The 16,607-nt window shown below is 36.3% G+C and overlaps 1 protein-coding gene across 4 annotated transcripts in view; it reads right to left on the bottom strand.

The window, feature by feature from the left end:
- Nucleotides 1-1,184: 1,184 nt before the first annotated feature.
- LOC126248455 (thrombospondin type-1 domain-containing protein 7A-like) overlaps nt 1,185-16,607 on the bottom strand; it is a 1,193,762-nt gene continuing 1,178,339 nt past the window's right edge. For 3 of the 4 annotated variants that reach the window (XM_049949448.1, XM_049949450.1, XM_049949451.1), the window contains one exon: nt 1,185-2,202. In XM_049949448.1, the coding sequence (XP_049805405.1) occupies nt 2,112-2,202 (91 nt within the window). In that variant the 3' untranslated portion in view covers nt 1,185-2,111. The remainder of the gene's footprint in view (nt 2,203-16,607) is intronic. The other variant, XM_049949449.1, reaches the window with a different exon arrangement.

The following is a 16,607-nucleotide window of genomic DNA, read 5'->3' as shown; positions in this document are numbered from 1 at the left end:
TTTGTACAAGAAATCCTCTCTGCTATCTGATGATGTGCTCAAGCCTGAAACTGGGTTTCTGAAATAAATGGTTTATTCAAAATGTGTGGCTGATCACAGTGTTTTCTGCAGTGATCTTTACAAGGAATTGATATTTGCATAGGAATAACTTTAATCAATAAACTTGATCTGTGTGTGTTTTTACATAGAAGTTAACAAATACCTTTTCAAAATACATCTCCAGAATATTAAACTGAAATTAAATATGTAGAAAGATACCGCAATGAAATTGCTATCTGTAAGAATGTTAATGTCAAACACATGACCAAATGCTAACTTAACAAGACAAGAAATCATTGTGATCAAATTACCAAGGAGTAGTTGTACGAATCAGTGATAAGTGTATGCACAATATCACATTGTGAGCTGTAATTCATATTTTATGTTTAGCTTGCTAGGGTCTCTGTTCCAGTGATTTGATTCTTAAGCTGTTTTCAATCAAAAAAATGGGAAAACAGGAGGAATGAAATGGAACCTTGAAACAAATTTTCATAGATCTTTTATTTACAGTGTATTTAATTAAAGCAAAGTGCTGTTCTCCTCCCAATTAAATATTCACTGATAGAGATTTAGCTCACTAAAACACAAAGTTTTGAAAATAACTGCTACTTTTAACTCTAGTCTTCGATCAAAATGAAAATATTATGGAGATGTTTTGGAAACTCAACTGGGAGTCTCTGGGGTGAAGGTGACATTCTTTTCAAGGAACACAGTTGAGAAATTTAGAAAACCAGTATTTGATGCTGACTGCAGCATGATTCTACTGTTGCCAACATTACATAGGGACCACAAAGATAAGATAGGAGGAATCAAAGTTCATATGGAGGTGTATATGCCATTGTTTTCCCTCACTCTGTTTGGGAGAGGAAAAGGAAAGGATGTTACTAGAACTGGTACTAGGTACCATCCACGACACACCATACAGATCCTTGCAGAGTATGTATATATGTAGTCTTTATCTATTGATACTTTTTTGGACATTGTTGTAGTAACACCAGTTCATGTTGGTATCTGTTAGTGCTTAAAACCATGCTGAAAATGTCACTTGTTCATTCATCCTGTTAGGATTAAGGACATACTGTGGAGTATTCAGAAAAGATTTTAAAAGAATGCTTTGAAATATTTTTGTTTATTGTAATGTAATTGCAAGTTTCACAATAGGATTATTTCTGTTTATGTTTCTTGTTCATATGATCTCATACATAAATTACATATTGGAAACAGTCATGTTAAAGTCATAGTCAGAACCACTTACTGCTGAACCAAATGAAAATGTAGTACTTGATTGTTCTCATTTTAATATGAAGCTTCAGGATTCTGTATGATTGATAAGACAACCACATAATTTTTTCTGGAGTTCTCTTGTCTTTATGTGTAAATATGTTGTAACAGACATATGTAATGATAAACACTGACTTCACAATGAAGAAAGATATAAGGAGTTTTTAAACTCACTTTTACAGAATATTTGAACAATAACCAAATAAACACATGTGAACTAGCAGACATCATAAAATACCGGCAACAATGCCAGTATTTAGTATTTCATTTGACAGTTGAAATACATTTATTTTCCACATTATATGATTACTGGACACAGTAGTAGCTACACAAATAGTTATAGAACACAGATAATAACATTTAGTACATTTGATCTTTAATAACATTATTCCAGTTATTTATTAATATCTATGATACTGTATTGATAACAAAGAAGACACCCATAAAAACATCAATTCTGGGATAATGTGGTATTTTATGGAAAATCAAGTTGGTTCAGCTCAAAAGAAGAAATATCATAAAGATGGTTATTATTTGGACTTTTCAGATTTACACTTAATTGCTGCACATAAAATGCTTCAACAGTAGTAATGATTTCTTGTTCATATTTTAATTGATTGTAGAAAATTTCTTTTCAGTTTGAATTGCAAAGCAATTACTTGAAATTAGGAATTTGATGAATGTAGAGACACAGACATCTACACATTTATAAAGTATGTAAGCTCAGGACCATCAGCTCACAGTGTACTGTAAGCTGTTTCTTCTGGTGCTGACGTTTGAGTACTTCTTTGTCAGGCTTTTACAGCTGGCCGCACAGTCAGCGAGTCCTGCTGTTGAGTCTGCTGCAGAAGACGCAATCCAGGAATGCCTCCATTTTTATAACTGACACAAAACATAAAGTAAAAATAGTAATATGTACGTTATAACTATTTGATATTGCTTGATTGTGAGTTGAAGATTTAGCTCACTGTTTTGCAATAGGGACAAATTGTCTAGCTTACAGTGCATCTTTTATGTATTGTTACTGTTATTTGTTTCTTAGAAAAACAGACTGCTAACTACAAAACTGTAGTCAATAAATTATCTGCACTGGAAATTGGTTTCCAAGTTTTAAAAATATTTTAATTTGAGGTTTGTGGAGTCTCCAATAGGACATTCGCTGTCTGTTATCCTTCTCTAATGAATGAAGATTTTATATGATATTGATAAATTACTCCAGATGCCAGTGTGTGATACCAGGGTGGAGGGAGATAATAAAAAATGACATAATAATGTAACTAATGACAAAGATTATTTTGATTTAATTTGAATTAACTATGTGAATCTAGAGAAAAATTCTTGCATCATTTATTAATTTTCCATATTTAGAATAACTGTTGTAATAAGTCATTTGGATAATCAAGAATCTGCATAATTGAATGTATGAAGAAAAAACATTTTTTGTATTACAAACTCCAGAAATATAACATAATTTGCCTGCTATGTTGTCATATGATTGTCTTTCTAGTGTTAATGTTAGGCGTTTATTGAAAACAACAAAAACTTATTAAAATCAACAAAAACAATGCTTAGTAAAGGATTAGAGACACAGTTTTGTATGTACAAGGGCTATTTGGAAAGTAAGGAACAATAGGTCATGAAATGGTAGCCACAGTGAAAATCAAAACTGTTTTATTTGCAACAGTTAGCTACAAATTCCAGCTACTTGTCTCCATTTCCGCCGATCTGACTTAGACATTTGTCATAGCATTGTACCAACTTTCCAGTATCCTCGTTATAGAAGGCAGCTTCCAGTGCTTTCTCCCAATTCTCTACACTGGCCTACAGCTCATTGTCTGTGCCAAAATGTTGTCTTCATAACCAGCGGTTCATGTGAGCAGAGATGAAACTCAGAGGGAGACAATTATGGGCTGTATTGTGGGTAATCAAACATTTCCAATTGAAAATGATGCAGGAGCATCTACATTGACCCTGCAGAATGTGGCTGAAAATAGTCTTGAAGAAGAAAATGCATGACAGTTACGTAATGTTGGCTGCATAGCTTCAGGCAAAATTTCTCACCAGGCCCTCGTACTTGGTGGGAGACACTATTGTTCTAGGTATCTTTATGTGCTCCCTGTGTGCTCAGAACTAAAAAGAATGGTGTAATACGATCAACGGGCATACTGGAGACACTGCCCAACACACCTGTGCAAAAGCTTAATTGGATTTTCACTGTGGTTTCCATTTTGCGACTGATTGTTTCTTACTTTCTGAATAACTCTTGTACATACATATTTGCTTAAAATTGCTAAAGTACGCCAAACTTAATCCTGAAACACCTAACAAAAATCACATAGGTCAGTCACTGTAGTTTAATTTTGTTTAAAATATTTGGTAATTGTCACTTGATGTAAACAGTTTTTTCTCTCCATTGCAGCAACATCATGAATTCATTTTAACTGTAGTAAACTCCATGGATCACACTCTATTTCCGAGCTATTTCCAGGGCTTGAAATGCTCCTGCATGAGATGGTGCTTCATTATTTTCTGCTTGTATATTCTGTTCCATCTTCTCACATTTCCTGCTGTTCCTGTTTTCATCAATTTCATCATCTGACATGATCTGAAAACCTGGAGCATTACTATCGCAAGTGAGGCATTGTTTCATATCATCAGCATGACATTCCTGGCACATTTGTATGTTTACCATTAGCTTATTTATATAATCTAAAACAGAGTCATCCGTATTGGTTACAGAATTTTTGTGCTCCCATTTTAGTAATCTTTTCCAAGCTTTGTTCAAAGTCTTCTTTTCAGTCAAATCTAAAACCACATAACACTATCCCTAAATTCATTTGTTTGAAAAATGACAAAACCAGTTTCTATGTTTTCTTATTCATCAAAAGATAACAACCTACATAGAAATTATTTTCTGTAAAGTCATTTTTAATGTTACAATAACACTTTGATCTATTGGTTGTAGCAAGGAAGAAAACATGGTACTGTAAACATTCCATTCTCTCTCTCTAATAGTTTAGCTGAAAGATGGGTTGGTGTAGAGTAAAAGTAGGACTTTTCCTAGTTAAGCAATTTGGTTTTCAATCTTTTTTTTTTTTATTTCACTGATAAAAGTGTTGTCATACCAGTCCATGAAAATTTCTGCATTCATCCATGCACATTTTTTGGTTTTCATAAATCATGGGAACCATATATTTTTGAAGCCTCTGGGAGTTTTGGATTTTCTGATCAGTACTAGAAGTATTTTATGCATCCCACCAGTATTTGCACAAACTAATATTGTTACTCACTCTTTCTTAGTTTTATATCCTGTAGCTGAACTCTCTTGCCAAGAAGCTAATGATATTGACAATAATGATTTAAATTTTAATCCAGTTTCATCAGCATTGTAAACAAAGTGCAAGTCATAGTCATTTTTGTACCATTTTTTTAAAAAAAATCCATTGTTAAAAGAGTTTACTGCATCTGCATCAGCTGACATTTTTTCACCTTGTATTTCCAATTCCCGAATTCCATAATGAGATTTAAATCTGTACAACTGTCCATTACTTGCCACAAACAATTCATCACCACCTATTTTTTATTTAACCGCAGTGCCTTTTCACAGAGCAATGGACCAGATATCGGCTGCCCAGTTGATTGTTTCTGTAAAAACCAACAATAAAAAGCTTGTTTCAAAAGTTCATTTTTTATTTCTTCATCACTTTGTGATGTTTACTCCTGTCCTGACTACCAAGTTTGTGGGTGTACTTCAAAACTGAATTTGTATTCTTCTTAATATTGCTTATTGTAGAGGTACTTGCACCATACTAGTTAGTTAAGTTGCAACCATTTTCTCCTTTTTTAATGAATCAATAATGCTTATTTCATCTTAACTCTCTTGTACATTGACATATTTAAGCACAGATGTGACACTGAAAAGTGGCAGAGCAGCTGTCAACTAACACTCTAAACTCATACAATAATGAAACATAAAGAGCAGAGATCATGCAGGACATGTGTTTGTTGTGCCAGAATGACATATCCATGCATACATGGAATACATTACAAAGATATTTGCTTCTCGTTGACAATCTGGATAATCAAGAATCTGAGGTCTGTGTAGCTGAGTCTTCACTGTATTGCTGAAGATCTTTGAAGTAATTTATTTGAATTTAATTCAGTGGGCTCTTACTTGCCTCACATAGTCTTAGTAAATACATGCAATGTAGTTAATATGTAGTGACAATTGAAAATTTGTGTTGGACCAAGGACTGTACCTGGATATAAGTCCTAGTCTGGCACACTTTTTAGTTGTCACTTCATATCCATTACATTTCAGATTCAGCGTACCTGAACAGTTTACACTGATATCATTTCATATCAGTGCATCTTCACTGATTTCATCCTCATAGATTCTTTCATTTCATTTGAGTGCATTTAATTCAATCTGTATACATCCCTTGTGGAAGGTTAGCCATGAACCTCAACAGAGTCCAGTCTCCCAATGTTGATACACCCACATACCCCATGAAAGAAATTCTGGCAGTAGTGTTCAGAAATTGTAAGTGGCAACATCATCAACAGCAAAAGTTTGACTCAAACCAGGAGACATACTAAGACAGACTTATGTTTATGGCGACTGCTTGTGGCAAATAGGAAATCTGGGATTGGCTCTCCATCTGCCACAAATTTTAAATTGCCATTTCAATATTCATCACTTCAATTAAAATTTTATTTTCTACCAGAACTTGGCAGATCTACAAATTCTTGGCATTGGTGGCCACAGTGCTGTCATACTTGAGGTTAAAAATTAATCATCAACATGTGCCAAAACAAAACAGAAGGTATGAAAACTTAACAGTGCACACTCCATTGCTGTCCAAGCATTAAGGAAATCTTTGTGGTTTGAATAGATAAATTAAGTACAGTAGATATGTTATGGGTGAATATTCAAAGAAATCATCAGTGAAAAAAATGCCCCTTTCAAATACCTAACAACAATTCAGTGTATTGAAGTCACAGAATAAGAATTCTTAAGCAGAAAGTCAGGGGAGCCCAAAAAAAGAAAACATATCAAATCCTGTAGCCATACTGAATTACGAAGAAAGATGTGTACATAAGAGACTTCTCAGTAATATCCTGGACAGTAAGTATATAAAACATAGAACAGACTGCAAAAATGACATCTTAGCTTTGAAGGAAGCACCACAGCACGATTCACATTGCAAGCCAAATAAAATATAATACATGAATTGGCAGCATATTTGCAGCCATAGTTCAGCCAATATGTATGTAGATGATATTCAAGACAATGAATAGACTGTATTGAACCAAATGGAGATAAAGGTCTCTACTATCAATAAATGTGTGAAGTACCTATGTACCAATAAATATATGAGCCCAGATAACATACTTGGAAAAAGCAAAAGGAAAGAGATATGTGGCAGTGTTGGCTGGGAGACTCTGAAGGGTAGCTCAGTCAGGTAATCAAAAGGAGTTTTCTTTCTCCACGCACAATTGCTCCTTTCCATCTGGTGTAAGAGAGTTGTATCTCAAGTTTATCTGTTGAGTGTAAGGTACTGTTATGGATTTGTGTATATTTTGGTGTCACGTTTGTGTTGAATGGTGATGAGAGAAGGGAGATGCTAAGACTCAGTACTGGCACATAGCCTTTTTGTCCTGAATAGCACCAAAGGGACCACTGGGCTTAATGTCTCAATGCGATGAATGTAACACCAGCAACAGTGTCACATGCCCTGTAGAGAAGTTTGGAATTCAGTACACAACAGTGGTACTGTAGAACTTTATGCCACGTAATCTCTCCCCTTGTTTGCCAAATACTGGTGATTAAACTCTCTTCCACCACCAGGATTCAAGTTGGCTAGCTTAATATTGAGTGCCGCCCCATAGCTGCACATCAATGAACTTTGTGATCTTTTACTTTAACACTTGAGTGGGAGTGCCTACGTACAAAGAGCACCTACCACAAATAATGTTGCCCTGTACCATTCCATTGTTGTTTTGCTATTATGAGCCCATACCTATTACTTCATCATTGCTTCAGCTAACACAGTGGTAAGTTGTATTGTCATACATCCATGTGAGCAGCAGTAATATAGCATAAAAGTAAGCTAGGAGAGAAAAAATTTATGATACGTGCAAAAAAATGGCTCAGATTCCTCCATAGCAGCACAGTCCCACAAAGAAACAGTTATCTAAGAGATAATTACCAATCTAATAAGTGGTTGTCAGGGACCTGATGTAAGTATGTTATTTAGTGTTCCGAAGGGGTCATTACTGTTGAGTAACACATGTACACAGCAACAGAGTAATACAATGAAATTTTATTTTATTATTGTTTAATTAAACAGTTATTTAATGCTCATAAAATAAGTTTATTTTATCATTATTTAATCAAAATAAGATTAAATTGTGATTTTGCTCATACACATTTACCTTGGTAATATAAACACAGCTATTCTTTACATGTGCAATAGTTAAAGTTCCTTACCACAAATCATTAATCAAAAGACTGGAAAAGAGGCATAATTACCATAACTCACAAAACTGATTAAAAGTAAGTAATTACAGGCCAGGTGGTCTCTCATCAAGTGTATAGTTTTTAAGCCAACCAATCATGCCAATTTTATGACCATTTTTGCAGACTGGAAACTGTCTCTATATGAACCAATGTGGATTCAGTAAACAGAAACCTTGTGAAACTCATCTCACTCTGTTTGTTCATGAAACCAAGAAATCAATAGATAGATGTGACTAGGTTGATTTACATTATTTGATTTATGAAAGGTTCTATACACGTCTGCACAGTCACATAGTGAGTAAAATATGAGCTTACAGAACATCAACCCAGTTTTGTGACCTCAAACCAGCTTTGTGATCAAACAGAAGACTTACTACTAGACAGAATTCAGCATGACATTCATGACAGAAGGAAATCATCAAATATGAAAATAGTTTTGGGAGTTCCCTAAGGCAACATTTTAGTGTTGTTAAAGTTCACAATATATGTAAAAAATGTAGTCAGTGACATCAGAAGCATAATGAGACGGTTCACAGATGATGCTGTGGTATATGGAGTAGTAGAAAAATGCAATAATACCTACAGGGGCCAACAATGCAGAAACTGGCACCTAATTTTCAATGTAAGCAAACATAAAATATTTGACATAAATAGGCAAAAGACTCATTATTGCCTAGTTATATGATTGAAAATCAATTACTTGGAACAGCCACAATTGCAGAATATCTAGCAGTATGTATGCAGAGTGATTTAAAGTTAATTGAGCAAATGAAACTACCTGTTAGAAAGTAATATCTCAGACAGATTCAGAAGAAAATGTACACCACACATAAATTAGGTAGATATATCAATTGTTTGGTATTGTCAGTCTGGAACATTTATCAGGAAGGATTTATATATAATAAATAGCAGATATAAATAAGATCATTTTGAATCTTATCAACAGTTGAACTTCCGACACACCATCTAGTTATGGAATTGAGAAAATGAATAACTGATAGCAGTGTGCAAAGTAGCATCCACCTCAAACTGTAAGATAAGTTGCAGAGTATAGAGACAAATTGATACCTTAGGGAGATTCTGATTATCCTCATATTCTTCTTCAGTTCTTTAGTCTTTTGCATGTTTATTCTCATACAGTACTGATTACAGAAAATCCTTTCCACTGTGCTAAGGACCTTCTCTAGATTTTATTACCTCTCTATGACCATAGCAATTTCATCTGTGCAAAATATCACGCTTTTCTTCTGCCAATTAAGTCTGACCCCCACCCCAGTTTGGTCTATAGCTTCCTGGAGATCAGAATTGAATGTAAGAACTGTGAGAACACATCTTTGCCTTATGCCTTCTCTAATTTTTGCTTCTTGTTCCTGATGAAAATTCTTAATCATAGCCACTTTGTTCTCATAGACACCAGATATCTTTGTGTTTTAGACCTACTTTCTTCAGCAGTCGCCGGCCGAAGTGGCCGAGCGGTTTTAGGCGCTTCAATCTGGAACCGCACGACCGCTATGGTCGCAGGTTCGAATCCTGCCTCGGGCATGGATGTGTGTGATGTCCTTAGGTTAGTTAGGTTTAAGTAGTTCTAAGTTCTAGGGGACTGATGACCTCAGATGTTAAGTCCCATAGTGCTCAGAGCCATTTGAACCATTTTCTTCAGCAGTCTGAACATCTCTTGCCAGACAACTTTATCAAATGCCCTTTCCAGGCCTACAGAGGCAATATAAGTTGACCTATTTTTCTTTATTTGCTTTCCAATAAGAAGCCTTAGTGCCAGAATCACCCCTCTTGTTCTAAATCATGTTCTTCATTCATCATATCCTCCACCTACTCTTCAATTCTCAGAATTACCTTTATGAGAATTTTTGATACATGTGTTATTAGGCTTAAGGTTCAGTACTGTTCACATTTTGTAGCTACTGCTGTCTTCAATATAGAAACAATGATGCATTTCTGAAAATCACTTGGTATCTCTCCTGTGTTATAGATGGACCTCCAAGTCATAATTTGAATGTAGCAAGGTTTGTGTAGGAGAAATCAGATCATGCTCTCATGACTGCTTGCAATGGAAGCCATTTTGGGTCTTTATGGGTGTATAGCAGTCAACATTTGGTTTTAGTGTTTGTCAGTGAGAATAAATTTCTGGTGACTAAAACATCAAAAATACTACGTCAGACATTAGCAACAACTTGCACAATGGAAAATATCTGAGAGCAAGGACAGTAACCAAATCAGACACTACTGAAGTGAACTATTAATCAATTTTCTCCAGTTTTTATGTGTTCATGTTTCTGATAGAATCCAGGGGTTATGAGCTTGGAAATGATATGAACTGCAACCTTAGTTTCATATCCATGTGCAATTCAGCAGTTAAATGCACCCAAATGCATTTGAAAATAAAAATGAGGGTTCCAGTTGCTAGAAACATGTCGAGTCACACTGTCAATATGGATTTATAGTTTGCTGCATTAGCAGAGCTTATCTCATAAGAGGTTCATAAAGCTGGCATATAAATAATGTTAATATGCAATACGAGATAATGTACGCAGGAATAAGGCAGAGTGATAATGTAGGAGCAATGGCAACATGATGATGCATTTGAGACAAGTGTTGAAATGGGTTGCAAAATTGAGATTCAGTACGAAGACGCTCTGGAAGCAGATACAAGTCAAACTTTTGCTGTCATCTACAACTTCTCTAGAATTAAACACTGGGAAGTCCAGGTTGGGATATCAACAATTACAAAAAGGAAAGATTGCTACTCACCACAAAGGTGAAATGTTGAGCTGCAGACAGGCACAACGAAGAAATTGTTACACATTGAGCTTTTACTTCCTTACTTTCTTACTTACACACACACACACACACACACACACACACACACACACACACACACACACACACACATACACACACACACCTTATGCTCAAATGACCGCTATTTCCTGCCGTTGTGGCCAGACTGCCACTTTTGCATTGAATGAAAGCAGTAATATGGTCTGGGGCAGGGAAGGGAGAAGACTGTAGAGTATGGGTGGGGGTGAGAAGAGCATTGCCTGGTGGAGTATGCAGGTACTAGAAGGTGTCAGGACAAGGCTGCCAGGTGCAGTGTTGGGAGACTGTGGAAAGGGGGGGCCGGAGGGGAGGGAGGAGTAAGAAAGGAGAGGAGCAGAGAGAGAAGAAAGAGATTGGTAGGTATGTTGCTGCTCTCTTCTCCCACTCCCCACTCCCCATTTCCCCCTCGTCCCCCACCCCCTACACTACCATGGTCTCCTAACACTGCACCTGGCACCTATGTCCAGCTGCCCTCTAGTCCTTGCATCTTCTGTGAGACAGTGCTATTCTCTCCCCCTCACCTGTATGCTGTTATCCTTCCCTATTCCATGCCACATTCCAGATTACTGCTTTCATTCAACACAAAAGTTGCAGTCTTGTGTGACTGTGCATGTTTTCCTTTCTTTTCTGAAGAAAGCTTTGGTGGACAGATCAGTGTGCCAACAGTCTTTTCATGTGGATTGTCTGCAACTCTCTTCATAATTATTTGAGGAACTCTCTTCAGTGCAGTTAGTTGATTTTTTGTTAACTAGTAGGTTAATAACAGATTGTATTGCTACAGTCTACAGCTCTGAAACTACAGTGTGTAATTAGGACGATAAGCATTTAACAGTATTCATGTGTACCATTGTCACCTTCATATGAAATGGATGAAGAGAACATGGTGGAAAAAAGGAAAGAGTAAACACAGTCAGATGCCAAGACAGAGTTTGAATGTATTGAATCCCATAAATCTTAGTGTTATTCATCAAGAATGACTGTATTATTTATCAGGTTTGGTTGTGCATAAACATATAAGTATCTGTAAGCCACTTGCATGTGAGGGAGGTCTTTCAGATGTATTTATAAACTACTCAAACATGAGAATATACTACTCCATTGTATGACAATAGAAGTTCATATATGAGAACAGTTGCTGATTCTCAGAAATAACTAATGTAGCTTGATCCAACATTTTGTTAGTACTGCAGGTATTTCTGTCATACTGTTGTGAAAAGGATACTCTTCATTCTTTTATCTGAACATTCATGTCCATTGCTGTCTGGTTTGTGTAGTTGCAAAAGTGCTACTATCATGTGTACAAGGTGCATTCAAAAAGAAATGAGCCACAGGCTGTCAAATGGAAACTACTGAAGGGATCATAATTTCATTTTCTATTGAAGATAGTGTGGTCAGTATAAGAGCACTGAGACCCCTACTTTGCCACTAGAGGAACATGGGCACACACCACGTGATGACAGAGTGGACAAGTACATGCATGGAGCATCCACTGCACTCAGTAGTGCTGAAAACAGAGAAATAGAGACTTAAAGAGAAGAGCAAAGGGATGTAGTGTAGCGAGTGCAGGGAGTGAAAATTTATCAAAGAATGGCACAAGTGTAAGGACAGCACTGCATGTCCGCTGCAATTTCTGTTTCACCTGAAATTTGGGGCAATAGCTGCCACCATAACTCACTGATCCTCAGTAATGAGGGCATCCACATGCTACACAATGGTATCAGTAATGTGGTGTAGCATTCCAGATCATGAATCATTCACCAAACACCCATCCTCTCTCAAATTGTTTGTGCCTTACCTTGGCCCTTGCAATGGACTTTCAGTGCCCTTTGTACATTTGTCTCATTCTGTGATGAATTCCCTTCCCCCAAACTCCTTCCATTGTCAGGAAATGCACTACAGCCCTTTGCTCTTCTTTTCAGCATGACAGAGTGCTGTGGACAGTTGATATGCGCACATGCTTGCTGCATTACCACGTGGATGTGCACCCGTGTCCCTCTAGCAGAGTGTTTGGTGCCTCATCGCATCTATAGGGCCACACTTTCTTCTGTAGGCAGTGGCATTACTACCCTTTCAGCAGTTTTAATTTTACAGACTCTGGCTCATTTCTTTTTGTAGGCAACTTATAAATGAATGAATGAGTAGATGGCCAACTATAAAACCGATAGGCATATTGATGTCAATAGTGCAATAAAATGGTAAGATTTTTTACTAAAATTTAAGTTACTGTTATTATATGACCATAAATAAACATTGTAATTTGTTACTGCTCATATGGTCTCTTTTTTTGTTGTACAAAGATCATCTATAACATAAGCTCATTTTTTGTAATTTATTTCTGAATTCTAGAATTTTTCTTTGTTTCTAGCAATTCATTTGGAGTTTGCTTGTTTCATTTATTATTTGTGGTGTTTTGTTGCAAATGTGTACTTTCACAGCATGTTCTCAAATTTTTGTGTTTTCTTTGTGTGTGCACTTTAGGCTGTTGAACTGTTCCATTTGCCATTTTTCATTCTTGTTGCTGACACTACTTGTTTGTTATGTACACATTTCCTTTACTTCCTATGGAGATAATGTTTCACCATATGGTCTAATAAACACTGAGTGTCTCCTATCACAATGACCATTCAAATAACTAATGGGAATGCAGCTGGATAATTGTTGTTGTCGTCTTCAGTCCTGAGACTGGTTTGCTGCAGCTCTCCATGCTACTCTATCCTGTGCAAGCTTCTTCATCTCCCAGTACGTACTGCAGCCTACATCCTTCTGAATCTGCTTAGTGTATTCGTCTCTTGGTCTCTCTTTATGATTTTTACCCTCCACGCTGCTCTCCAATACTAAATTTGTGATCCCTTGATGCCTAAGAACGTGTCCTACCAACCGATCCCTTGTTCTAGTCAAGTTGTGCCAATGTTGTGGTTGTCAAGGAAATTACCTCGCAGCATTGCTGTAAGTTATTTTAACAAATGAGCTACAGCATTCAGGTTTATCTGCTTATAGTTCAAATGCGAAGTTAACATTATTCAGACAGAAATTGTCATTTTGTTGGTTTTTTAATTAAAAGTGTAAAGTAATGTCATTCATAATTAGGTACACTATAGCTCTGGAAATTATATTTACCTTACTTCTGTAGCTTCAGTTTGAAAAGTTGTAATGAACAGTTTTTCAGGAAGAAATGTGCCTTAAAATAATAATTTAAAATATTACTTGGCAATTTTAATATGAAAATTTGCCTGTCCCTTTGTCATTTGAAAGATTAGGGTGAAATGAAATAGCTGAAAGCAAAATCAGCACTGAATGGAGAATATTAGTTATTATTAACCATAGACTATTGGAAGTTTCATTCTCATTGCAATATATTTGATTTGTGGTGATTATATGGACAGTAAATTGAATCCAGCATGAAAAAAAGTCCACTTTTATCATTATATTGAAATATCAGTTGTTCTGCTTTCCCTAAAGGTCTGTAAAATATAAGAGTGAGTGTTGGGTTTCGAGTTTATTGGTTCTCCTTCCTTCCATTCCAATCACTTTGCCATAATAATAATAATAATTTCAAAAAAGTATTCAGGAATGCTGTGACCAGAGAGCTATTATGGCTAGTAAGTTCCCATTGTTTGTATTAAATATGTACATGTATATACAAAATTATTGAGTTTATAATAATATATTTATATGATATAAATGTCATATCAATGTTAAACTGATGCTATTCACTCAGTAGAATGCAAAGATAAAAATTCCATAAAAATGACTATTTACACCAAGTCTGTCCAGTGAATTAACAATGCTGGTGAGTGTGGTGGCCACCCTAGATGTGGTTTTTAGGCAGTTTTCCACATCTAAATATGTGAATACATGGCTGGTTCCCACATCCCACCTCAGTTACATAATTTGCAAACATTTTAAACACATTTTCACTCTTTCATATGGGATAACCCTAGTTACAGACAGATGGGGTACGTAAATTCTGTCCCATAGGGGTAGGGTGTCTGGCCACCCTCTACTACTAACATTGCCAAATCCAGATTAACATGCTGGCTCCATGAAGACATGGGATAAGGCCAGAAAAGAGAAGAAAGGAGACACTGTGATTTTTTTTTCTATGAGTGTCTCTGAAACAAATCACTTCAAAATGGTCCCTTTTATAAACATGCACACAAGTTTCTGTGCATGTGGCTAGTAAATTGCACCATATTTGCAATGGGTTATCCCAGTGATACACTAGCAATAAGTGATAGCCACACCTTTATTCTGTTGGCAAGTTCAAGACACATTGCATTCATTAAGGTGTGTGTGACTTGTCTCTAACTAAATTATCAAAAATATTGGCTTATTGCATTATTATACAATTTTTTTGTCAACATAAAAACACAATTCTGATTCAAAACTACTTTCAAAGTAGTACTTAAAGCCAAAACTGAGTACTTTTTGCCATAATGACTTTTCACTGGGTTGTCTACTTTAGCCCCATTGTTGCAGCTCCATAAAAAACACACAGGTCAGGTATTTATGATAACAAACACAAACCTGCAATACATGAGGGTGCTGCAAAGCTTTGGTAGGTAACAGTCATTAACTGCTGTTGTTGAGCATGGATGACCACTGTGAAATAATTTATGAGAAAAAACACAAACCAGCAAGACATGACTGTGCTGCAAAATGTATTTGAGCAGTTTAGAAACAAAATAGATGCACTTCACATAATAAATGATGATACAAATTCCAAACATTGACCAATCGAGGTGGTGCAGTGGTTAACACATTGGACTCACATTCATCTACATCTACTTCTATGGGATTACTCTGCTGTTCACAATAAAGGGCCTGTCAGGGGGTTCAGTGAACCACCTTCAAGCTGTCTCTCTACCTTTCCACTCTTGAACAGTGTGCAGGAAAAAAAAGCACTTAAATTTTTCTGTGCGAGCCCTGATTTATCTTATTTTATTGTGATGATCATTTCTTCCTATGTAGGTAGGTGCCAACAAAATATTTTCAAAATTGGAGGAGAAAACTGGTGATTGAAATTTCATGAGAAGATACTGTTTGCAAAGAAAAATGGCTTTGTTTTAATGATTGCCACTCCAATTAATGTATTATGTCTGTGGCACTGTCTCCCCTATTTCATGATAATACAAAATGAGCTTCCCTTCTTTGAAATTTTTTGATGTCATCTGTCAGTCCCACGTGATGTGGATCCCACACTGCACAGCAATACTTCAGAATGAGGCAGGCAAGTGTGGTGTAAGCAGCCTCTTTATTAGACCTTTTATACCTTCTATGTGTTCTGCCAATGAATCACAATCTTTGGTTTGCTCTACCCACAACATTGTTTATGTGACTGTTCCAATTTAGATTATTTTTAATTGTAATCCCTAAGAATTTAGTTGAATTTACAGCCTTCAGATTTGTGTGAATTATCACATAATCAAAATTTAGTGGATTTCTTTTAGCACACATGTGAATAATTTCACACTTTTCTTTTCTTTATTCAAGGCCAATTGCCACTTTTCACATCATACAGATATCTTATCTAAATCATTTTGCAATTAGTTTTGGTCATCTGATGATTTTACAAGAACATTAATGAAATGAAATGTCATGTGGCTAGGGCCTCCCGTCGGGTAGACCGTTCGCCTGGGGCAAGTGTTTCGATTTGACGCCACTTCGGCGACTTGCGCGTCGATGGGGATGAAATGATGATGATTAGGACAACACAACACCCAGTCCCTGAGCGGAGAAAATCTCCGACCCAGCCGGAAATCGAACCCGGGCCCTTAGGATTGACATTCTGTCGCGCTGCCCACTCAGCTACTGGGGGCAGACTACAAGAACAGTAAATGACAGCATCATCCGCAAACAGTCTAAGAGGGCTACTCAGATTGTCTCCTATGTCATTAATATAGATCACGAATGATAGAAGGCCTATAAT

This window comes from Schistocerca nitens, chromosome 3 (genome assembly GCF_023898315.1).
Source record: "Schistocerca nitens isolate TAMUIC-IGC-003100 chromosome 3, iqSchNite1.1, whole genome shotgun sequence".
NCBI lineage: Eukaryota > Metazoa > Arthropoda > Insecta > Orthoptera > Acrididae > Schistocerca > Schistocerca nitens.
This window is presented reverse-complemented; position numbering and strand designations above follow the sequence as displayed.